Genomic DNA, 25248 nt, shown 5'->3' with positions numbered 1-25248 from the left:
ATTAATATAACTAAGGGCACAAGCCTAACCAGGTCTACTAAGAAGTAAGTCCTATTTTGTTCAATGGGGCTTACTCTCAAGAAAGTGTGGTTAGGGTGGCAGCCTTAGATCATTACATGACAATGAAAGAAATTCTCCAGAAGCTTGGACAGGGAGGTGTATGTGGTTTCTGGAAAGGTTTTGAAGCAGGTCTGTTCAAACTGTTATCAATTGATGTGCTCTGATATGCCAGGAAGTGGCAAAGAGAGATGAGACTGAACACACTGGAGAAATAGAAATGTGCTGTGAGATGTGGCTGAAACAAGTGCAGGATTCACTGGGGTGGGGGGGAGAGAGAGAAAGGGAATGGGAGGCACCTTCTGAACTTTGGAAGGTGGTAAAGAGGGAGGGGAGGGGCAGAAAGAGAGGGGTTAACTGCAAGTATGATGGGGGATGTGTGTGCAGGAGGGGAGGAGGTGAGGTTCGGGGGAAGAAAAGCATCACTTGCCTACTCATTTATTCAAGAAAGAATGCAACCAAGCCTCTGTATGTCTACTCAGAAGTAAGCCCCATTATAGTCAATGAGGCTTACTCCTAGGTAAGTGTGGATAGGTTTGTGGCCCAGTGCCCTTCCTGCCAAAGCCTTGCCAGGGGAGGCAGTGCAGGCAGGGTCACTTTGGGGCACTGCAGACAAGGAAAAGGGTCTCTCCAGGATCCTTGCCAGTCAGCTGCTTCTGGCTCCTACCTGCTTCCACCTTCAGGCTCGCTCTCACTTCACTCCCTCCTTCCTCTCACTGCTTGCCCTCATGCCTTCCATGTTCCGCCCGCTGGGAGCTCTTCCGAGCTTCTCTAGCTGCCCGGCTGGCTGCCCAATCACCAGCAACAGCAGGAGCGTTCAAGCCCCTGCAAGGCTGCCCCTTTCTCTCCTGCTGCCGTGTGAGGCTCCAAGCCGCCGGTCCTCCCCCGCGCGCAGCTGCCGCCTCCGCCGCCTAACTCCTTGGACCCGCGGCACACCTGAGGCAGCCTCACGGCACACCAGTGTTCTGCGTCACAGCGGTTGAAAACTGCTGTTCTAAACCACCAGGAAAAAAGTGTATCCTCACCCAGGGAAGCCGCAGTTCCATAATTCTCCAGCTTGGCTTCCCTGTACAGAGCCTTTTGGTCTGGATCCAGCAGAGAAATCAAGGCAGGAGCAACTGGGTATTTTCTTGGAGTATATTTGAAATCAATGGGTTGCCTGCATTTTTTCTTTTTTGTCATGACAGATGCCAGCCTTCTATGAAGCATTTAATCCTGAAGGAAAATAGCTGGAATGGCCTTTGGGGCCAGAGTTCTGGAATGCATACATTTGCTCTATCTTGGACCAGAATCTCCAACAGGATGCTGTGCTACAGACCTTTCTCATCCTGTTTCTTTGGCCCTTTCCCTCTCTAGGATCACCTCCCCTCAGCCACTGCCAACTCCCAGCTAAGTGCGTATAGGATTGCAGCTTGCGTTTTGCATCCATCTACTTGCTCCTGCTCAGGTGCTCACAAAGTGAGGGCCTACCTGGAACTGCAGGGCAGTCTACATACTTTAAAGCCTGATATTGCTCCAAGTTCAGTGATTTATTTACATGGAGTATTTATACCCTGCATTTCTTAACCTGGTGGGTAACGCATAGCAGCTTACTAGGAAAATATTGCAGTGCCTATTCAAAATATGTAGAATACCAATTGACAACGATACATATTTTATTAAAATAACTAATCTAAGAGGATAAAAATATCAACTCAGAGCATTAGCCTGTCTTCAGATATCTTCTCCTGCTCACTCACACACATGGCCATGCACCCTCTAGGGCCTATTCAGCATCTATTTAAGAATCAAAAGCAAAAATGGATTGTGTCAAAGAGGAGAGCCCTCTTTTGATCTATCCAAAAATCATAACCCAAAACTGATTGTGTCAAAGCAAACAGCCAACAGGAGCGGCTAGGCCACTGCTCAGTTGTTAGAGGAGAGGGAGGAACTTCCTGAAGAGAGATGCAGGACAAATAATACTTTTTCTAAGGGCAGCGCTGTGTGTACCTTGGACTCCTGGAAGGCTGCTGAGAAAAAGCTTCTTGCCTCTCCAGCCAGGGTTATTAGAGGATCCCCTCATGCTGTGAAAATGGGAGTGTGATGCAGAGAATTTCTCAAGGAACTTCCAACTACATGTGAGGAGACTATCCAATTATTCAGCACCGGTGCAGTTGCAATGCAGTCCAAGGTAAACGAACAAATGTTCCCATACTTTAAGGAGGCCTCTCTGACTGCTGCCCCACCACAAGATGCAGTACTTGCCCCACTGACACGGTTGCACGGGCATTGGAAAATTGGATAGGATTGGGCCATAAAATAATAGGGACACTTAAATAATAACTGGTCAAATGATCTGTTGATAACTCTTGGTGTGGTTTCCCAACAACCGGCCGTAAGTAGTAAAATTTGTTTGACCTTCAGCACCAGAAAAAAAAAAATGTTTTTTAAGACATGCAACCAAGGAGGCAGCACCCAAGGAATTTGTGGCATTCCCAGTGATTCTGCCCCACCTAACCTGGTTGTCCAGTTGCTCCTTCATGCCAAAGAGGACACAGTCTAGATTAAAACGTGGTACTGATGCCATTCCAAGTTTGGCACATTTTCCCTTGCCTCTGGCTAAGCCACTTCTGGCCACTATCCTGTGCTGCATACAGTGCAAGCCTCTTCACTTGCCTGTTCCAGCACAGAATAGGATTGCGCAGAATAACCGGTCAAATGATCAGCTTCTAACTCTTGGTGTGCCATTCCCACAACCTGCTGTAAGCAGTAAAATTTGATTGACTTTCAGCACCAGAAAAAAAGGTCTTTCAAGACATGTAACCAAGGAGGCAGGAGCCAAGGAATTTGTGGCATTCCCAGTGATCTTGCCCTGACCTAACCAGGCTGTCCAGTTGCTCATTCATGCCAATGAAGACACAGTCTAGATTAGAACATGGCACTGATGCCATTCCACTACCTGCAAAGGACACAGAGGTGATGGGAAAGTTTTTACCCTTCAGACCCTTTCCGTCCTTCCTTATGCTGTCTGACACCACCTTCCTATTAGTTCCATAGCTCCAGTTCTGATCCAGAAATGCCTGAGTTGGGTGACCTGCGCATACCATGGTACACTTTGCTTCACTTCTTCCTTCTGCCACTTGGTCCCCAATTCTTCCCGTCTCCCTAACTAGCCATATCCCTCCTTGAAATCTCCTTGCACAACTTGCTTCTTTCCAAGAACACCTTTCCTGCTGTATTTTCTGCCTCGGTTCAGTCCTCCCACTGCTTTTCTAAGACTGAAATTTAGTGGCATGCAAAGCAGATTCTGTATCGCTTCCAGGTCTGGTAACTAGGACAATGGTGGGGGAAAACAGATTTGGGAATGCAGGGGGTGGAGGGAAATCATATTATCAGGGGCCACCTGGCTTCGTGGTTGCCCAAAATAAACACTTCAGTCCTAGGTGGAAGCCCTGTTATCTTTGGAGTTGGAAAGACACACACACACACACACACACACACACACCCCGCTGAGACACAACTTGAAAGATGCAGACATATTTTTCACAGATTACAGAAGCTGCTCTCTGCAGGACACTCATTGGGAGATGCACCTTCCCAGCCATGTTGCTGAGGAGCTCACCTTGCTTTGCCTGCCTGGCTCCTCCTTCTGAAGAGATGAGTCTCTGCCTCTCTCTTTAACAGGCACAGGTGCTGGAGGGATCCTTTTCTGCTGCAAACCCAGCTCTCTTTCATACGGTTTATACCCCAAGAACACAGAAGACTACAAGAGCTGAAACCAGAACATGAGGCATTTTCTTTTCCTGGTTAGTAAGACAGGATTACAGCCTAAGAGTGCAATCCAAATCTCCAATGAAAGCCCCTTGCGCTGGCCCTTTGGGAGAGCTGGCTGGGCTGGTGCAAGGATGCCTGCTGGCCCACAGAGGGCACATCCAGCCTCTGCACCACCTGGTAAGGTTGCGCAGGCAGAGGTGGGCTGGTATAGGGGTTTGGGAGGGCAGGGGAGGGATGGTAGCAGGCGGACTGATGGGTGAACAGGGCCTGGGAGAGGGATGGGACCAGCTTCCAGCACTTAGTCTGGATTCTAATTCCCCTCCTGAGCAGCCTGGCATTACATGGTATTTCGCTGGCACATACATGAGTCGCCCCATTGTGGTGACTGGGGCATTACTAGGGGCAGGGAGAAATGTCCCCTTACTCTGAGTTAGGCTCCTTCCACCTCCCAACCTGCCTGTTGGCCTGCCTATTCCAGTGCAGGTTAGGATTGTGCTGTGTGTCTTGCTGAACACAATGGGCTTAATTCTGTGAAAAACAAACTGTTTGCAAATACCTCTAACAACAACATGTGACAGCAGAAATAGTATTGGCAACCTTCAGTCTCGAAAGACTATGGTATCGCGCTCTGAAAGGTGGTTCTGGCACAGCGTCTAGTGTGGCTGAAAAGGCCAATCTGGGAATGACAATCCCTTCCACACCGGGAGCAAGTGCAGTCTGTCCCTGGTCTGTCTCCCTGGCTCCTCCTCCATAGAGGAGATCCTCTCATAGAGGAGACACCAGAAATATACAGGAACTAATTACAGTTAGTTCCAGCAGCCCTTTGGTCTCAGGAGCTGTGCCCAGTCCAAGATCTTGTCCTCCAGGGTCTCTGCTGTTTTCTGCAGGGGTCTCAGGGATGCTCAGGCTCCTTCTGCCCCTCCAGCTTTTTCAGGGTCTCCATCAAAGCTGCCTGCCCACCCCCAGAAATGGAGACCACTGCCAGGAGCAGCTACGCCAAAGCAGACCCAGAGTCTGCCAAGCAGGGCAGGAGGCTATGGCAATGTGCCTTCTCAGCTGGCCTCTGAGCCTGGGAGTCCCTTCCCCACTTTTGCCCAGGTAGCCCTGGGACCCACCCCTGGGCTTGGACTCACCTGCCCACCCCACAGGCATGGCTGCAACAGGCAGAGAAAGGGAATGCTGGAGGAAGTGACCTCACACACATCCCTTCCTGTTCACCCCTCTGAGAATCCAGAGTCACTACTTTTAACCCTCAGAGTGCTGGTCAGCCGTGATAAAGACACTTTGCAGAAGATCTTGCAAGCAGCCCAAAGGGGGAACACACACCAGCTGGAATATTTCATTACCCAGTGTGTGGTTAGCCTGTGGCACCAGGATGGAGGTTTCTTCTTGTTTTATGTGCTCCTTTAAAGGCAACTAGGCCAGATGACATCACCACATCTTGTGGAAAGGAGTCCCACAGACTAATTGCACACTGAATAAAGATATATTTTCTTTTTTCTGTCCCAACTCTCCCAACACTCAATTTTAGAGGATGTTTCTTGGTTCTGGCCTTGTGTCGTGATGTTTTGATGTTCTGCTGTTGTGATATTTTGACACATGTTGTGTAAGGAGGCTGCTCCTGCAGGGCGCACATTTGGGGGGCAGCATCTTCCCAGATGCTGGAGGGATGCTTTTCTGCTGCAAAATCCAGCTCTCCTTCTTAAGGATTATCTACCACCTGCCTCTGTTGAAGCCAAGAACAGCGGAGCTTGCAAGAGCTAAAGCACTAAAGAGCATAACACTACCCATGAAAGCAACACCCACCCAGCAGCCCTTTGGTCTCAGCAGCTGTGCCAGACCCAAGACGCTGTCCCTCCAGGGTCTCTGCTGCACTTGGGGTCTCAGGGATGCTCAGGCTCCTTCTGGTCCCTCCAGCTGTTTCAGAGTCCCCATCAATGCCCCCCCATCAGAGCCCCCCCCCCCGCCAATGCAGCTGTGTTCGTGGATCTCGTCTGATCTCAGAAGCTAAGCAGTGTCAGGCCTGGTTAGTACTTGGATGGGAGACCGCCTGGGAATACCAGGTGCTGTAGGCTTGTACCATAGTCTTTCGAGACTGAAGGATGCCAACCAACCAACCAGAGCCCCCCAAGAGCAGCTGCCCCAAAGCAGACCCCGAGTCTGCCAGAGAAGAGTTCCTCTTCTCATCCTCTCCCTGGCTGGCCTCTGAGCCTGGGAGTTCCAGCCCACCTGGGGGCTTCCTTTCTCCCCCCTCCCACTTTCACCCAGGCAGCCCTGGGACTTGACCCCCCTCCCCCTCCACAACAGGCTTGGACTCACCTGCCCACCCCCCACACACAGCTCCAAGAGGCAGAGAAGGGGGATGCTGGAGGAAGAAACCTCACACTTCTTCCTCTTCACCACTCTAGGAATCCACAGTCGCTTCTTTTAACCTTTACAGTGCCATTGAAGATAAAACACTGCTGGAGTGTTTTATCAGTGAGATAAAACACTCCTTGCAGGAGGTCTTGCAAGCAGCCCAAAGGGGACACACACACACAGGCTGGTGTATTTCTTTACCCAGAGTATAATGAGCATGTGGAACTCCTTGCCACAGGATATGGTGACGGCATCTGTTCTAGATGCCTTTAAAAGGGGATTGGGCAGATTTCTAGAAGAAAACTCCAGCACAGTTTACAAACCGTGATGGGTATGTGCAACTGGTTTGGGCATGCGCTACTGGCTTTAGAAATAGGTTACCTCAGAATGCCAGATTCAAGGGAGGGCACTAGCATGCAGGTCTGTTGACTTGTGCACTCCCTTTAAAGGCTTTTAAGCCATATGCCATCACCGCATCCTGTGGCAAGGAGTTCCACAGGCTAATTACACGTTGGGTAAAGAAATATTTTTTTTGCTCTCCTAACTCTCCCAACATCCAATTTTAGTGGATATCCCCTGGTTCTGGTGTTCTGTGAGAGGGAAAAGATCATTGCCCGATCCGCTCTATCTATTTCCTGCATAATTTTGAATGTCTTAGTTGTGTCCCCCTCAAACACCACTGACATGTACGTCACTTTTTCTCTAGTGAAAATTTCATCCTAAGGTTCTGAAGGAGCAAGTGAAGGCCCCCAGTTTTGCCCCTACCAGGTCCCCCTCATTCATAGTTTTGAATGTCTCAGTCGTGTCCCCCCTCAAGCACCATTTTCTAGACTATCATGAAAGTCACTTTTTCTCTAGTAAAAATCTCTAGTGAAAATTTCCTCCTAAGGTTCTGAAGGAGCAAGTGAAGGCCCCCAATTTATCAGTCCCAGTCAACTCTAAATCTATATCCAGGTCGAAAGCCTTCGTGAGATCTATGAAGGCTATAAAGAGTGGCTGTCGTTGTTCCCTGCATTTCTCCTGCAGTTGTCTAAGGGAGAATACCATAGCAGTGGTATGGCTCGGAAACCTGTTGGCTCGGAAACCGCACTGTGATTCTGGATAGTATTGGCAACCTTCAGTCTCGAAAGACTATGGTATCGCGCTCTGAAAGGTGGTTCTGGCACAGCGTCTAGTGTGGCTGAAAAGGCCAATCCGGGAGTGACAATCCCTTCCACACCGGGAGCAAGTGCAGTCTGTCCCTGGTCTGTCTCCCTGGCTATGGGCCTTCCTTCTTTGCCTCTTAGCCTCAGACTGTGGGCAAAGTGTCTCTTCAAACTGGGAAAGGCCATGTTGCACAGCCTGCCTCCAAGCGGGCCGCTCAGAGGCCAGGGTTTCCCACTTGTTGAGGTCCATCCCTAAGGCCTTCAGATCCCTCTTGCAGATGTCCTTGTATCGCAGCTGTGGTCTACCTGTAGGGCGCTTTCCTTGCACGAGTTCTCCATAGAGGAGATCCTTTGGGATCCGGCCATCATCCATTCTCACGACATGACCGAGCCAACGCAGGCGTCTCTGTTTCAGCAGTGAATACATGCTAGGGATTCCAGCACGTTCCAGGACTGTGTTGTTTGGAACTTTGTCCTGCCAGGTGATGCCGAGGATGTGTCGGAGGCAGTGCATGTGGAAAGCACTCAGTTTCCTCTCCTGTTGTGAGCGAAGAGTCCATGACTCGCTGCAGTACAGAAGTGTACTCAGGACGCAAGCTCTGTAGACCTGGATCTTGGTATGTTCCGTCAGCTTCTTGTTGGACCAGACTCTCTTTGTGAGTCTGGAAAACGTGGTAGCTGCTTTACCTATGCGCTTGTTTAGCTCGGTATCGAGAGAAAGAGTGTTCTGGATAGACGCTCTCTGCAAGTACCTGGAGCCTCTTTAGTGCAACTCGGGCAAACAGCTTTCCTACAATGCTAAGGAGAGAGATGCCTCGGTAGTTGTTGCAGTCACCCCTGTCGCCTTTGTTCTTGTACAGCGTGATGATGTTTGCATCCCTCATGTCTTGAGGTACTCCACCTTCTCTCCAGCAGAGACAGAGGATTTCATGCAGCTCAGTGACGATGATCTCTGTGCAGCACTTTAGGACTTCAGCAGGTGCCTTGCCAAAGGCAAGGGAGTCCAGGGCCACTTGAAGTTCTTCTAGGGTTGGTTCACTGTCAAGCTCCTCCAGCACAGGCAGGCACTCAATGTTGTTCAGCGCTTCTTCAGTGACTACATTTTCTCGGGAATATAGCTCAGAGTAGTGCTGCACCCAGCGTTCCATCTGCTGCGTCCGATCCTGGATGACCTTGCTTGCGGCAGACTTCAGAGGGGCAATTTTCTTCTGTGTTGGACCTAGGGCCTGCTTGATACCATCATACATCCCCTTGATGTTGCCCGTGTCAGCTGCTATCTGTATCTGGGAACAGAGCTGGAGCCAGTAGTCGTTAGCACATCTCCTGGCAGTCTGCTGGACTTTGCTGCGAGCAGCTCAGAGGACCTGCAGGTTGCGCTCACTGGGACAGGCCTTGTATGCTGCTTGAGCTCTCCTCTTTTCCTCAATGACTGGTGTCAACTCCTCAGAGTGGGCTTCAAACCAGTCTGCCACCTTGTTGGTCTTCTTGACCAACGGTGTTGTAAACGGCATTCTTGAAATGTTCCCATCTGTTGGATGTTTGCATCGGCCGGGCCTGGAAGAGATTCCTCAAGCACTCATGCAAATTCCTCCACTTTTCTCTGATCCCGGGTCTTGCTGGTGTCAATGCGAGGTCTTCCTTCCTTTTTCGTGTGATACAGTCGCTTTGTTTGCAGTTTCACTCTGCTGCACACCAGGGAGTGGTCAGTGTCGCAGACAGACTGCACTTGCTCCCAGTGTGAAAGGGATTGTCACTCCCGAATCGGCCTTTTCAGCCACACTAGACGCTGTTCCAGAACCACCATTCAGAGCGCGATACCATAGTCTTCTGAGACTGAAGGTTGCCAATTACCCTAGTCAACTCTAAATCTATATCCCAAGACAAGGAGTTCCACAGCACCTTATACATTAAATAAGAACAGCCCAGTTGGATCAGGCGAAAAGCCCATCTCGTCCAGCTTTCTGTATCTCTCAGTGGCCAGATCCACCTGATCCCTCAAGAAACCCAAAAGACATCAAGATACCTGCATCCTGGTGTAGAATTAGGTTCCTGCAATCCCCAGTGGATACCATAGGTGCACACCTATGAGATCAATGGGGTTAGGGAGAGGTGCCAGCAGACCTGCTGCCAACTTACCTGCCTGCAGGAGACTCTCTGGATGGCAGAGAAGATTCTCAGAACACAGCAGAGACCTTCAAAGTGTTGCCTGCGAAGAGCACAGGTAGCTTTAAAATGGCTATGGGAAGCTTCTGAAGGTCTCTGCTGGCTTCTAAAGCTATCTGCACCATTATCCAGGTTCCCATGGCCATTTCAAAGCTATCTGCACTATTGCCTGCTTCTTCTGCCCCCCTCTCCATCCAACCAAGGAGACAACTCAGAATCAATAGAATTGAGGTAGGCCATACTCAGAGATGACAGATGGGAGAGGGATGCTCTTCAGTGCAGGGAGCATTTTGCCCAACTCCAGCAGAAGCAATGCAAGAGGAGCAGGAACGGACTTCGTCAAAGGTGTTATAACAGTCTAAGCAAAATCATGGGAGGGCACTAGCAAAGCCACCGCTCTAGCACACATTGCAAATGCTGACTCCAGTAGTCCAAACTCTTGTCTTTGATGTAGGGGCTCGTCTTCCAGCTTCTAGGAGTGGACAGCCAGGGCATCACAAGAACCAGCCGATCTGTCGCTAAAGGAGCAGACTGGACCCCTGGGCTGCAGGTTTGACCCAGTTGTGGGAAAAGATTCAGCATGGGGAGTTGCCTGAGAGCTGGCTGGAGCTTGGAGGTTGTGTAAACTCCTGGGAACTGGCAACGGCACCCACTCAAGGTTCCCCTCAACTACCCCTTGGGACTCTACCCAGGTTCTTCCTTATCATCCAGTCCCTCTTTTCTCCTTGGCGGGTCTGTTTCAACCTTATTTTGCTTGACTCTCTTTTCACTTGCTTTTGCCCTTACCAGGTCCCCCTCCCACTCCACCCCCCCTTCACCGCCCAAGAATGTATCCCTGCTTCTTCCCTCACATCTGCAGTCAACCCTTCTCCACTAGGATCCCTCCTCCTGTTTCTCTCTCACTTGCTTTCTCTACATTTCTCTCCTCTGTGGTCTCTCTCTGCTCTTCCTCCTCTCCTTCCTCTCTCACATCTCCGCCAGTCCTTCCCACTGCTTCATACCAGTGCCATCTCCCTCAACCCAGCTGACCACTGTTGGCAGTACCGCCTCGCACAGTCATGGCAATGTCCAAGCCAGCAGAGTAGGCAAGGCCCAGGAATGACATCATTGCCAAGTGCTGTCAGCCCTGCTGTTTGCCATTTATATATATTGGCAACCTTCAGTCTCGAAAGACTATGGTATCGCGCTCTGAAAGGTGGTTCTGGCACAGCGTCTAGTGTGGCTGAAAAGGCCAATCCGGGAGTGACAATCCCTTCCACACCGGGAGCAAGTGCAGTCTGTCCCTGGTCTGTCTCCCTGGCTATGGGCCTTCCTTCCTATATAGGTGAGGTGTTTGCCGTCACCTCACCTATATATTGCCACAGTCTGCTGGGGATCTGCAGGAGGCACCTGTTCTAAAATTGAGGGTCAGAAAGGTTTTTCCCAAACTTTATACTGGTTTGATATGAATTTGATGTGCCAATTCCAAAAATTGCATCCATTTTGCCCTATCACTAGTTTTGGAGATATAGTATAGCCTCATTAGTGAATGGTTCAAGCAGCTTCCTCATGAGGAAGCCATGGTGTAGGCTTCCTCATGAGGAACCTGCTTGAACCATTCACTAAAGAGGCTATGCAGTGTCTCCAAAACTAGACATGATAGGGCACTTTTGGAATCAGTACCCCAAATATACCCAGGAATTGGTGTAACGGGTAAGGAAGCAAAATGTGTGTTGGCCTGTGTTATTGGGCTGTGCATTGTGAAGCCCACAGCACTAGGCAATGGTAGAAGCAGGCCATGGGTAGGGAGGGGGAAGGAATGGTGGACCCTGATGTGACAGCACATGCTGGTCTTTATCCCCTCTATTATAAACCTCCCTGCCAGTTTCCTGTCCTCAGACAGACACCACTAAAATAGGCAGCAGGTGTCCGAGGTGGTAAGTACAAAATAATTTTACTCGCTTCCCGCACACTGTTCCATCTCCCCCACCCCCTATCATAGGATGCACTGTAAGTCTTCATGTGCAGCTGCAACACTGATGGTGGTGGGAGATAAGACAGCCAAACCTGGATTTAGGTAAATCTATTTCTTCTCACAGACAGTTCAGCAGTAGGCTTTATAACTTTATTCACATAAATTTAGGTTTATGTTATACAGAACACAAAAATTCTTAAACTGCTATGCAACTTGCAGTCAATAGCACTGCAGCTGCTAAAACAATGAAACTATTAAGTCTTACTTTACTACCACCTGCAGATTAGAAGAACAAAAGAAGAGCCCTGCTGGATCAGGCAAAGGCCCATCTAGTTCAGCTTCCTGTATGTCATAGTCGCCCACCAGAGACCTTGGGGATCAACAGACAAGATGCCTGTATCCAGTTGCCACTCCCTTGAGACCAGCATTCAGATAGGCTGCCTCTAAAACCCAGAGGTTGCATACAGTCAGCATAACTTGTAACCTGCAATGGAGTTTTCCTCCATAAATCTATTTCATCCCATTTTCATTACACCAGGTGTCACCACAACATTCTGTGGCAAGGAGTTCCACAGACTAGTTATGCACTGGGTAAAGAAATACATCCTTTTGTCTGCTATAACTCTTTCCAGTCAATTTTAGTCCATGTCCCCTGGTTCCAGTGTTATTTGGGTGGGAAAAGATTGTGCCCTAAGTTACCCAGTCTGATGTCACTGGCTTATACAACCTCACAATTCCCCTGCCAACCCAAAAAATTCAGCTGTGGGCAATTCCTAATGAGCACAGCTTCTTCAGCCCTTAAGAGGAAAACCAGCATGGAGTTCAGAACAAAGGTGGATTTCTGTAAACCAACCTAGTGGCCATCCCCAAGTAATGTGGCAATGAATTCCACATGCTAAGAAGAAGTACCCACTGAGTCCATTCCAAACCTCCAGCAAATCGGTTTAATTGAAGGACCCTAGTTATATTGTTCTGAGAGAGGGAGGAGAAAATGGAGTAACCCACTTTTCAGTGTAGTTGCAATTGCACAACACTGAATTAAACAATGTTACCAATTAGGTATATTGTTATAATTGTATTGCCATGCAATCATATAAAAAAAAGCAGAAATTAGTGTTTTACTGAGGCTCTGGCACATTCATAACCCCCCCAGCCCCAGGAAATATCACCTGGAACTGCCACCTCTGTTTAAGGCAAGGGACTAGGCTTTGTGAGTCAGGCTCTTTTAAGCTTTTCAGAGCCAGGTAAAGATCTCTAATCACCTGTTGAAGATAATGGCAAATGCAGTTTGAGCCTGTAGTAACAGAACCATAGCTTCCAAGTCAGGAGAAGTTGTGGTTCCACTTTACTCTGCACTGGTTAGATCTCACCTGGAGTATTGTGTCCAATTCTGGGCACCGCACTTTAAGAAAGATGCAGCCAAAGTAGAGCAAGTTCAGAGGAGAGCAATGAGAATGATCAGGGGACTGGAGGACAAGTCCTATGAGGAAAGGTTGAGGGAATTGAGAAGGCTGAGAGCAGATATGTCAGCTCTCTTCAAATACCTAAAGGCCTGTCATATGGAAGAAGGGAATAATTTATTCTCAGCTCTCTCTGAAAGTAGAACTAAAACCAATGGATACAAACCGCAAGAGAGGAGATTTTGATTAGACATCAGGAAGAAATTCCTGACCTTCTGGGCGGCTCAGCAGTGGAACAGACTGCCTTAGGCAGGAAAGAGCATCTCCAACAGGTGCTTGTCAAGTGAGAGGTGCTGGACTCTTCCTCACTGGAGACCTTCAAGTGGAGGCTTGACAAGCACCTGTTGGAGATGCTCTTTCCTGCCTAAGGCAAGGGGTTGGACTAGTGACCTATTAGCCCCCTTCCAGCTTATGATTCTATGCTAATGCTGCTGCCACACAGCTTTAGGCACCCCCAATGTCAGGCTTCTATCTTATCTCTCAAAGGTGTGTCAATGCAACATTAGGTTCCAGAGGGCACTTAGGATGTTTCTAGAGCAGGGTTAGGACCCACCAGTGGGTTGGATTGGATTTTTGGTGGCTCATGAAAAGTTCTTGAAACATTTAAAACAAAAAACTTTGTAAACATTCTTGTCTGGTTTGCAGATGAAAATCGAGAGCTGGAATGCTACCCTGTGGTAGGTGGTAATCGTCATACCCCCAAATTAACATGTCAAGTTTTCTTTATTTTTTTAGTTATTAGTGTGCCATAGTTAACACGTGAACCCACTTTGAGGAAGTTCCTAACTGCACACCTTGCTCTCCAGTTCAGCCTTCTGGGTATCTGCAATGACTGTAACGGTTTGGGAAGGGGAACAGTCCCTTTCTAGGGAGAGTCTAGCAAATGTCTACACACACATACTATATGTAAGGTCTCTAGCAGCCTCGGGAATGCAGGAAGTCAATTAATAATTAATATTTTAAAAGTATTAAGTTCTGTTTTTGTTTATTGGGTTACATTGTCAGTTTTAAGAGTGGGTCCCAGTGCTAAAACATTTGGGAAGCACTGTTCTAGAGCAATCACTATCGCACGATATGTCCCCTAGCACTGAAATTAAAAGAAACAAAGAAATTTCAAATGATCTCTCCCCCTGGTTAGAGATGGCAAAGGCTTACCCTTTAGTGGAAACTTTCACAACACACCAAACATTCATTTACTGAGTGCGTACTTTTATGTTTTGAATGGTGCGTGCCGTGATAGAAGGTCTTTCCACACTGCAAGCACTGACAGAGTTTCTTTCTACTGTGAACTCTTCAATATGTCTTAAGGCTTAAATTGAGAAAGATGTTTCCACACTATAAAAACATTCATAAGGTTTGTTGATGTGCTGACTTACTCTAGTCTACGAAATTATTGTACTTTGAAAATTTCAGCACTTATGTGATTTCTTCCCCATATGGATTTTTTAGCTGGAGCTTCAGCTCTCAGGCGTAACTGAAATGCATTTCACATTCCAAGCATTTATATGCTTTATCCCCATGTACGTTCTTTGATGCACATTCAGGCGTGAGATCCCACTGAAGCTCATTCCTCACTCCAGTCATTTATAAGGGAAGCATTTCTTTCTCCAAGCATTTCTCCCTTGTGTGTTTTCTTTGATGTAGAGTCAGGGGTGCACTCAGCCTGAAACTCATTCCACACTCCAAACATTTATAGGGTTTCTCGCCTGTGTGGGTCCTTTCATGCAAAGACAGGCTTGAGGTTGTCCTAAAGCCCTTTCCACACTCCAGGCATTTATATGGTTTCTCCTCTGTGTGGGTTCTCTCGTGCAAGGCCAGGCCTGACCTAGTACTGAAGCCCTTTCCACACTCCGAGCATTTATATGGTTTCTGCCCAGTGTGGGTTGTTTGGTGCCGTGCCATGTTTCCCCCTCCGATAAAGCTCTTTCCACACACCAAGCATTTATAAGGTTTCTCCCCTGTGTGTGTTCTTTGATGCACAAGCAGTTGTGAGCTGTTACTGAAGCTCTTTCCACATTCCAAGCATTTATATGGCTTCTCCCTTGTGTGGGTGTGTGTTCTTTGATGCAAAGATAGTTGTGAGCTGATACTGAAGCTCTTTCCACAGTTCAAGCATTTATATGGTTTATCCCCTGGGTGGGTATCTTGATGCCTTGTCAAGTTTCCCCTGAACTTAAAGCTCATTCCACACACCAGGCATTTATATGGTTTCTCCCCTGTGTGGGTCCTTTCATGCACGGCCAGTTGTGAACTAGTACTGAAGCTCTTTCCACAGTCCAAGCATTTGTAAGGTTTCTCCCCTGTGTGGGTTCTTTGATGTACAATCAGGTTTGAGGAGTTCATGAAGCACTTCCCACACTCCTCACATTCATATGGTTTCTCCCCTGTGTGAGTTCTTCGATGCACAGTCAGGCTTGCTCCTGCTGAGAAGCTCTTTCCACACTCCAAGCATTTATATGGTTTCTCCCCTGTGTGACTTCTTTGATGCACAGTCAAGCTTGATCTCAGGCAGAAGCTCTTTCCACACTCCAAGCATTCATATGGTTTCTCCTTGCCTTCCATCTTTGGTGTATTCCTAGTGTTGATTCACATTTGAAAGCCTACGCCCTTTGCTTTTCTCCTTCAGCCTTCCAGTTTCCCTTCCTAGATTGTCTATCCTGAAATCTCCACCTTGATGCGCAACAGGTTTATTTCCCAATTTCCTGTTCCTTTCACCTGTTTTCATGCACAGCTTGATCCCCTCTGTGGATGCTTTTATGCAAACAAGAAGTATGATGAGCTGATGCCTTTTCTTTACTTGGAGCAAATAAAAGATTTCTTCCCCGGGTGGGTTTTCCCTGTCTTTATTAATGTTGGATTAATAAAGATTGTTTCTGTGGACAAAGATGCTTGTTCCTTCTGTTCCCTTTGTGATGTTGCTGTTGACTGGGATTTCATGGAGGAGACAACCCTCAGAAACAAAAGACTGAGTCCTCAGTGCAATGCTCCCTTCCTGTCTCTATGATCAGTGCTGGACTCTACATCAAGCATGGTAGTTTCCAGTGACACCACCCCATGCAATTCCCTGTGAACTTCACTGTCTTGTCCATTGCTTCCTAGAACAGAGAGAGAATATTGATTAGCAGTGCCGCAGAGAAATTAAACCTGTAGCTAGAGCTAGACAGTGCACTAAGTTTTGCAGAGAGCTTCCCTGCAGCGTGCAAGCAGCTCGTCCCCTTCCCTCTGGAGCCATGTGGGCAGGGGTGGGGGAAACAGAGAGGAATGGCTCCAGAGGGGAGGGGAAGGACCAGCTTTCATGCTGCAGGGAGGCTCTCTGCAAAACTTAGTGCACCGCCCCCCCCAGCAACGCCTATGCTCCTAGTTATGCTTGCTCAGAAGTAAGCCATAATGGAGTCAGTGGCACTGACTCCCAGGAAAGTATGCATAGGATTTCAGCCATTCACAATGACCTCAATGAGCTGTTGTAGAGAAGTATTATTATTATTATTAACAGTATTTATATACCGCTTTTCAACTAGAAGTTCACAACTAGAAGTAGCACAATTGTGGCTCCTGGGCCCTGTTCCACCCTGTCCTGGTCATGGCATGGAGGCAGCTTTGTTTGCCCTGATGGACAAGGTTTCTTGGGAGAAGTCCAAAGAGGTGGGCCTCCTTCTGGATTCTCCCAGGTTGCACAGAAGCTTTAATGTCACCTAGTTTTCTTATATATGTAAAAATCTGTTATGTTGTTGTGGGGCTTTTCTATCAGTGGATTCATTCTTTCTTAAATGGCACTGAGCTCAGGCACACTGGAAAGATCAGGAACGGATTTCCACAGGCTCCACTTTATCACCAACCTGTATAATATTAAACTGTACAGCCCTTGGGGCAGTGGAGCCTTGTCTTCAACCAAACCCAAACCAGGGGGGAAAAAAGAGATCAATGCTGCCCTCTTTCTGTAGCCTTTTGGTTGGTGGGCAAGCAGGGATGAGAGTGTCAGTTGGCTAATGTATGTTTGCAAATGAGAGCTTCAATCTCCTTTTGAGACTGACTCACTGCTCTCCCACAAGCCTGCTCATTGCAGCAGAGTTGCTCCCCACTGTTGAAGGCTGGGCTTGGCCGGTTCCAAGCCAAAAGGCACTGTAAGCGGAAGCTATGATGAAAAATAAGGAAGTTGAGATTCCTCAGGGGAAGGGTCGCTTTGCATTTTTTCCATGAATGCTAAAAGGTATGAATTGCTGTTAGCATTTATCACTGTAATGATTCCACAGGGGAACAGGTAGCAAATGTCTGCTTTCCCTCCCTCTTACAGACCCAAGACGGGCCAAAGTAATGTCATTTTTAACCTGTACAATCCCTTTTGAGAGGTAGCCAATTTTCTAAGTGAGGAAGCTCAAAGGAACAGGTCATGGTCCAGTGGCAGAACAGGTGCTTTCCAAGAAGAAGGTCCCAGGTTCTATCTCTGGCAATAGTGCCAGGTGGGGCTGGGAAAGGCCCCTCAGAAACCCATGCGAACAAATGCAATCAGTTCTCTGCTAGATGAATGAAGCGTGTGAATCAGGCAGCCTCCTATGTTTAACCCTACAGGAATCTCAGGATGTGGTTGTAGTGCAGATGGGGATCCTGTGCTTTAGAGAGCTGCATTGCAGGCAGCAGAGTCAAAGGCCTTGGCCCATCCATGAGGTCACCTGAGACAATCGCCTCGGGCAGCAAAGTGAGGGCCTACCTGGAACTGCAGGGCAGTCTACATATTTTAAGGTCTAATCTTCCTGCAAGTCCAGTGATTTATTTATATGGAGTATTTATACCCTGCATTTCTTAACCTAGTGGGTAACGCATAGCAGCTTACTAGGAAAATATTGCAGAGCCTATTAAAAATATGTAGAATACCAATTTGACTACATATTTTATTAAAATAATTAATCTAAAAGTGAGGATAAAAATATCAGAGCATTAGCCTGTCTTCAGATATCTTCTCCTGCTCATTCACACACATGGCCATGCACCCTCAGTCTAGGGCCTATTCAGCATCTATTTAAGAATCAAAAGCAAAAATTGATTGTGTCAAATAGAAGAGCCCTCTTTTGATCTATCCAAAAATCAAAACCCAAACCTGATTGTGTCAAAGCAAACAGCCAACAGGAGCGGCTAGGCCACTGCTCAGTTGTTAGAGGAGAGGGAGGAACTTCCTGAAGAGAGATGCAGGACAAATAATACTTTTCCTAAGGGCAGCACTGTGTGTACCTTGGACTCCTGGAAGGCTGCTGAGAAAAGGCTTCCTGCCTCTCCAGCCAGGGTTATCAGAGGATCCCCTCATGCCATGAAAATGGGAGAGTGCGATGCAGAGAGAGAATTTCTCAAGGAACTTTCAACTACATGTGAGGAGACTATCCAATTTTCCAGCACCGGTGCAGTCGCAATGCAGCCCAAGGTAAAGGAACAAATGTTCGCATACTTTAAGGAGCCCTCTCTGACTGCTGCCCCACCACAAGATGCAGTACATGCCCCACTGACACGGCTGCACCAGCACTGGAAAATTGGATAGGATTGGGCCCTAAAATAATAGGGACACTTAAATAATAACTGGTCAAATGATCTGTTTATAACTCTTGGTGTGGTTTCCCAACAACCTGCCGTAAATAGTAAGATTTGTTTGACCTCCAGCACCAGAAAAAAAAAAAAGGTTTTTAAAGACATGTAGCCAAGGAGGCAGCACCCAAGGAATTTCTGGCATTCCCAGTGATCCTGCCCCCACCTAACCTGGTTGTCCAGTTGCTCCTTCATGCCAAAGAGGACACAGTCTACATTAGAATGTGGCACTGATGCCATTCCACTACCTGCAAAGGACACAAAGGTGATGGGAAAGCTTTTACCCTTCAGACCCTTTCCGTCCTTCCTTATGCTGTGTGACACCACCTTACTATTAGTTCTATAGCTCCAGTTCTGATCCAGAAATGCCTGAGTTGGGTGATCTGCACACATCTTGGCACACTTTGCTTCACTTCTTCCTTCTGCCACTTGGTCCCCATTTCTTCCCCTGTCTCCCCAACTAGCCACATCCCTCCTTGAAATCTCCTTGCACAACTTGCTTCTTTCTAAGCACACCATAACCCACCTTTCCTGATGTATTTTCTGCCTCAGTTCAGTCCTCGCACTGCCATTCTATCACAAAGCACAGTGTCTAAGAATGAAATTTAGTAGCATGCAAGGCAGGTTCTGTATCGATTCCAGTTCTTGTAACTAGGACAATAAAAGCTGATGGTGGGGAAAAACAGATTTGGGGATGCAGAGGGTGGAGGAAATTCATATTTATCAGGGGCCACCTGGCCGCATAGTAGCCCAAAATAAACACTTCGGTCCTAGGTGAAAGCCCAGTTATCTCTGGAGCTGGAAGGACACACACAACACACACATCCGCTGAGACACACAACTTGAAAGATGCAGACATATTTTTCACAGATTACAGAAGCTGCTCTCTGCAGGACACTCATTGGGAGATGCACCTTCCCAGCCATGTTGCTGAGGAGCTCACCTTGCTTTGCCTGCCTGGCTCCTCCTTCTGAAGAGATGAGTCTCTGCCTCTCTCTTTTAACAGGCACAGGCGCTGGAGGGATCCTTTTCTGCTGCAAACCCAGCTCTCATTCATATGTTTTATACCCCATCTGCCTCTGTTAAAAACAAGAACACAGAAGACTACAAGAGCTGAAACCAGAACGTGAGGCGCATTCTTTTCCTGGTTAGTAAGACAGGATTACAGCCAAAGTGCAATCTCTGATGCAAGCCCCTTGCGCTGGCCCTTAAGGCACACTTGTGCCTTTGGGAGAGTTGGCTGGGCTGGTGCAAGAATGCCTGCCGGCCCACGGAGGGCACATCCAGCCTCTGCACCACCTGGACCTGGTAAGGTTGCGCAGGCAGAGGTCAGCCGGTACAGGGGTTTGGGAGGGCAGGGGAGGGAGGGTAGCAGGTGGGCTGATGGGTGAGGAGATGGGACCAGCTTCCAGCTCTTAGTCTGGATTCTTATTCCCCTCCTGAGCAGCCTGGCATTATACAGTATTTCGCTGGCACATACATGAGTCGCCCCATTGTGGTGACTGGGGCATTACTAGGGGCAGGGAGAAATGTCCCCTTACTCTGAGTTGGGCTCCTTCCACCTCCCAACCTGCCTGTTGGCCTGCCTATTCCAGTGCAGGTTAGGATTGTGCTGTGTGTCTTGCTGAACACAATGGGCTTAATTCTGTGAAAAACAAACACTGTTTGCAAATACCTCTAACAACAACATGTGACAGCAGAAATATACAGGAACTAATTACAGTTTCAAAGCTCCCAGCAGCCCTTTGGTCTCAGGAGCTGTGCCAGGTCCAAGATATTGTCCTCCAGGGTCTCTGCTGTTTTCTGCAGGGGTCTCAGGGATGCTCAGGCTCCTTCTGCCCCTCCAGCTTTTTCAGGGTCTCCATCAAAGCTGTCCGTCCACCCCCAGAAATGGAGCCCACTGCCAGGAGCAGCTATGCCAAAGCAGACCCAGAGTCTGCCAAGCAGGGCAGGAGGCTATGGCAAAGTGCCTTCTCAGCTGGCCTCTGAGCCTGGGAGTCCCTGCGGGCCTGGGGCTCCCCTTCCTTCCCCCACTTTCACCCAGGTAGCCCTGGAACCACCCCTGGGCTTGGACTCACCTGCCCATCCCAGAGGCATGGCTGCAACAGGCAGAGAAAAGGAATGCTGGAGGAAGTGACCTCACACACCCCCTTTCCTGTTCACCCCTCTGAGAATCCAGAGTCACTACTTTTAACCCTCAGAGTGCTGTTCAGCCATGATAAAGACTCTTTGCAGAAGATCTTGCAAGCAGCCCAAAGGGGGAACACACACCAGCTGGAATATTTCATTACCCAGTGTGTGGTTAGCCTGTGGCACCAGGATGGAGGTGTCTTCTTGTCTTATGTGCTCCTTTAAAGGCAACTAGGCCAGGTGACATCACCACATCTTGTGGAAAGGAGTCCCACAGACTAATTGCACACTGAATAAAGATATATTTTCTTTTTTCTGTCCCAACACTCAATTTTAGTGGATGTTTCCTGGTTCTGGCCTTGTGTTGTGATGTTTTGATGTTCTGCTGTTGTGATATTTTGACACATGCTGTATAAGGAGGCTGCTCCTGCAGGCACACGTTTGGGGGCAGCATCTTCCCAGATGCTGGAGGGATGTTTTTCTGCTGCAAAATCCAGCTCTCCTTCTTAGGGGTTATATACCACCTGCCTCTGTTGAAGCCAAGAACAGAGGAGCTTGCAAGAACTAAAGCACTAAAGAGCATAACACTACCCATGAAAGCAACACCCACCCAGCAGCCCTTTGGTCTCAGCAGCTGTGCCAGACCCAAGACGCTGTCCCTCCAGGGTCTCTGCTGTACTTGGGGTCTCAGGGATGCTCAGGCTCCTTCTGGTCCCTCCAGCTGTTTCAGAGTCCCCATCAATGCCCCCCCCATCAGAGCCCCCCAAGAGCAGCTGCCCCAAAGCAGACCCCAAGTCTGCCAGAGAAGAGTTCCTCTTCTCATCCTCTCCCTGGCTGGCCTCTGAGCCTGGGAGTTCCAGCCCACCTGGGGGCTTCCTTTCTCCCCCCTCCCACTTTCACCCAGGCAGCCCTGGGACTTGACCCCCCTCTCCCTCCACAACAGGCTTGGACTCACCTGCCCACCCCCCACACACAGCTGCAAGAGGCAGAGAAGGGGGATGCTGGAGGAAGAAACCTCACACTTCTTCCTCTTCACCACTCTAGGAATCCACAGTCGCTTCTTTTAACCTTTACAGTGCCATTGAAGCGAGATAAAACACTCCTTGCAGGAGGTCTTGCAAGCAGCCCAAAGGGGACACACACACACAGGCTGGTGTATTTCTTTACCCAGAGTATAATGAGCATGTGGAACTCCTTGCCACAGGATATGGTGACGGCATCTGTTCTAGATGCCTTTAAAAGGGGATTGGGCAGATTTCTAGAAGAAAACTCCAGCATCAGGATGTCAGATGCAAGGGAGGGCACTAGCATGCAGGTCTGTTGACTTGTGCACTCCCTTTAAAGGCTTTTAAGCCATATGCCATCACCGCATCCTGTGGCAAGGAGTTCCACAGGCTAATTACACATTGGGTAAAGAAATATTTTTTTTGCTCTCCTAACTCTCCCAACATCCAATTTTAGTGGATATCCCCTGGTTCTGGTGTTCTGTGAGAGGGAAAAGATCATTGCCCGATCCGCTCTATCTATTTCCTGCATAATTTTGAATGTCTTAGTTGTGTCCCCCTCAAACACCACTGACATGTACGTCACTTTTTCTCTAGTGAAAATTTCATCCTAAGGTTCTGAAGGAGCAAGTGAAGGCCCCCAGTTTTGCCCCTACCAGGTCCCCCTCCCATTCTACCCCCTTCACCGCCCAAGAATGCACCCTTGCTTCTTCCCTCACATCTGCAGTCAACCCTTCTCCGCTAGGATCCCTCCTGCTTCTCTCTCACTTGCTTTCTTTACATTTCTCTCCTCTGTGGTCTCTCTCTGCTCTTCCTCCTCTCCTTCCTCTCTCACATCTCCGCCAGTCCTTCCCACTGCTTCATACCAGTGCCATCTCCCTCAACCCAGCTGACCACTGTTGGCAGTACCGCCTCGCACACTCATGGCAATGTCCAAGCCAGCAGAGTAGGCAAGGCCCAGGAATGACATCATTGCCAAGTGCCTTCAGCCCTGCTGTTTGCCATCACCTCACCTATATAATGCCACAGTCTGCTGGGGATCTGCAGGAGGCACTTGTTCTAAAGCCATCCAACTGTCCAGTTACCACAGGAATAACACCCACTGAGTACAGGCTCTAGGGCTCAGCCTGTCCTGGTCCTGGTCCTGCACAGGCTTCGTGTGTTCTGGGCAGGGCCTAGGAGAGGGTGGTAAAGGGGGTAATTTGTACCTGGGCCCAGGATCAGAAAGGGGGCCCAGGAGCCAAAGGAGGGGCCCCAGAAATTTCCTGGGATCTGACATTTTTCTATCTACTCAGTTGCCCACCTGGAATGCTAGGGACACGACCACAAGTATGTGGCTGCAGGTACCACAGCCACTGGCAAGCCATATAAACTGGGCTGAGGAATGCATACCTGACACTCCTTAGCACAGTATCAAATCTGGGTGGAAACTGGACTGCTATAATAACTTCTTGGTTTGTGGATCTGCTTACCATGAAGGAGTGTAAAGGAGCTCAGGGATGCAGCTGCCAGACTACAAGATTATCCAGACTACAGCTGCTGCAGAAGCAAGCTTTGGTTTAAAAGATTTTAAAGAGAGGAGTACTTTTGATTTTTTTCATATTACTGAATCTAGCTGCCAATGCCACATGGGTGGGTAGAGCTGGGCTTCAAAGACTTTCTAGCTGTCTCCACCCTCCTCCCCACCCTGTTTCGCCCCTCCCTGCCCCCATTCTGCTTACCCATCACCACCCTCCTCCCCACCGTTTCACCCCATATCCTTCACAAAAGGGTCCAAAAGAAACTTTGTACCCCTTGCTTTGGGCCTCTTTGGGCCCAAACTTTGGGCCTCTTCAGCCTAGAAAAAAGATGCCTGAGGGGGGACATGATTGAGACATACAAAATTAGGCAGGGGGTGGACAGTGAGGATAGAGAGATGCTCTTTTCCCTCTCACACAACACCAGAACCAGGGGACATCTGCTAAAATTGAGTGTTGGGAGAGTTAGGACAGACAAAAGAAAATATTTCTTTACTCAGCGTGTGGTGGTCTGTGGAACTCTTTGCCACAGGATGTGGTGACAGCATCTGGCCTGGATGCCATTAAAAGGGGATTGGACAAGTTTCTGGAGGAAAAATTCATTACAGATTACAAGCCATGATGTGTATGTGCAACCTCCTGATTTTAGAAATGGGCTATGTCAGATGCAAGGGAGGGCACCAGGATGCAGATCTCTTGTTATCTGGTGTGCTCCTTGGGGCATTTGGTGGGCCATTATGAGATACAGGAAGTTGGACTAGATGGGCCTATGACTGATCCAGTGGGGCTGTTCTTATGATAAAATTCCTCTCAGAGGGCCTGGTTCCGGGACAAACATCTACCTGCAATGACAGACCGCCACCACTCCTTTTTCCTTTCCAGCCCTCTGGCTAGGGAAAGGAGAAGTTCCAGAGACTCCCCAGTCCTTAAGAGTTCAGACCAGCACAAGCTATAATGCTCCTTGCCCCAAAGGCCCTGGGAAAATACTCAAAAGATAGCAATGAGGCTTACATCTCAATCATATTATTTGGCTGGGCTCTGTGAAGCCCACAGCACTAGGCAATGGTAAAAGCAGGCCATGGGTAGGGAGGGGGAAGGAATGGTGGACCCTGATGTGACAGCACATGCTGGTCTTTATCCCCTCCATTATAAACCTCCCTGCCAGTTTCCTGTCCTCAGACAGACACCACTAAAACAGGCAGCAGGTGTCCGAGGTGGTAAGTACAAAATAATTTTACTCACTTCCAGCACACTGTTTCATCTCCCCTAACTCCTATCATAGGATGCACTGTAAGTCTTCAGGTGCAGCTGCAACACTGATGGTGGTGGGAGATAAGACAGCCAAACCTGGATTTAGGTGAATCTATTTCTTCTCACAGACAGTTCAGCAGTAGGCTTTATAACTTTATTCACATAAATTTAGGTTTATGTTATACAGAACACAACAATTCTTAAACAGATATACAAGTTGCAGTCAACAGCACTGCAGCTGCTAAAACAATGAAACTATTAAGTCTTACTTTACTACCACCTGCAGATTAGAAGAACAAAAGAAGAGCCCTGCTGGATCAGGCAAAGGCCCATCTAGTTCAGCTTCCTGTATGTTATAGTTGCCCACCAGAGAGGCCTTGGGGAGCAAACAGACAAGATGCCTGTATCCAGTTGCCACTCCCTTGAGACCAGCATTCAGATAGGCTGCCTCTAAAACCCAGAGGTTGCATACAGTCAGCATAACTTGTAACCTGCAATGGAGTTTTCCTCCATAAATCTATTTCATCCCATTCTCATGACATCTAGACCAGGTGTCACCACAACATTCTGTGGCAAGGAGTTCCACAGACTAGTTATGCACTGGGTAAAGAAATACTTCCTTTTGTCTGTTATAACTCTCTCCAGTCAATTTTAGTCCATGTCCCCTGGTTCCAGTGTTATTTGGGTGGAAAAAGATTGTGCCCTAAGTTACCCAGTCTGATGTCACTGGCTTATACAACCTCACAATTCCCCTGCCAACCCAAAAAATTCAGCTGTGGGCAATTCCTAATGAGCACAGCTTCTTCAGCCCTTAAGAGGAAAACCAGCATGGAGTTCAGAACAAAGGTGGATTTCTGTAAACCAACCTAGTGGCCATCCCCAAGTAAT

At 48.4% G+C, this 25248-nt stretch overlaps 1 protein-coding gene across 1 annotated transcript in view; it reads right to left on the bottom strand.

Annotated features, from left to right (window-relative positions):
- LOC136639058 (zinc finger protein 850-like) overlaps positions 1-25248 on the bottom strand; it is a 47800-nt gene that overhangs the window by 19788 nt on the left and 2764 nt on the right. The window contains exons 2-4 of the mRNA XM_066613085.1: positions 19402-19537; positions 14549-15985; positions 13274-13280 (exon numbers count right to left, since the gene is read on the bottom strand). Of these exons, the coding sequence (XP_066469182.1) occupies positions 13274-13280; positions 14549-15452 (911 nt within the window). The 5' untranslated portion in view covers positions 15453-15985; positions 19402-19537. The remainder of the gene's footprint in view (positions 1-13273; positions 13281-14548; positions 15986-19401; positions 19538-25248) is intronic.

The sequence above is a fragment of the Tiliqua scincoides genome, chromosome 2 (assembly GCF_035046505.1).
Source record: "Tiliqua scincoides isolate rTilSci1 chromosome 2, rTilSci1.hap2, whole genome shotgun sequence".
In the NCBI taxonomy this organism is placed as follows: domain Eukaryota; kingdom Metazoa; phylum Chordata; class Lepidosauria; order Squamata; family Scincidae; genus Tiliqua; species Tiliqua scincoides.
This window is presented reverse-complemented; position numbering and strand designations above follow the sequence as displayed.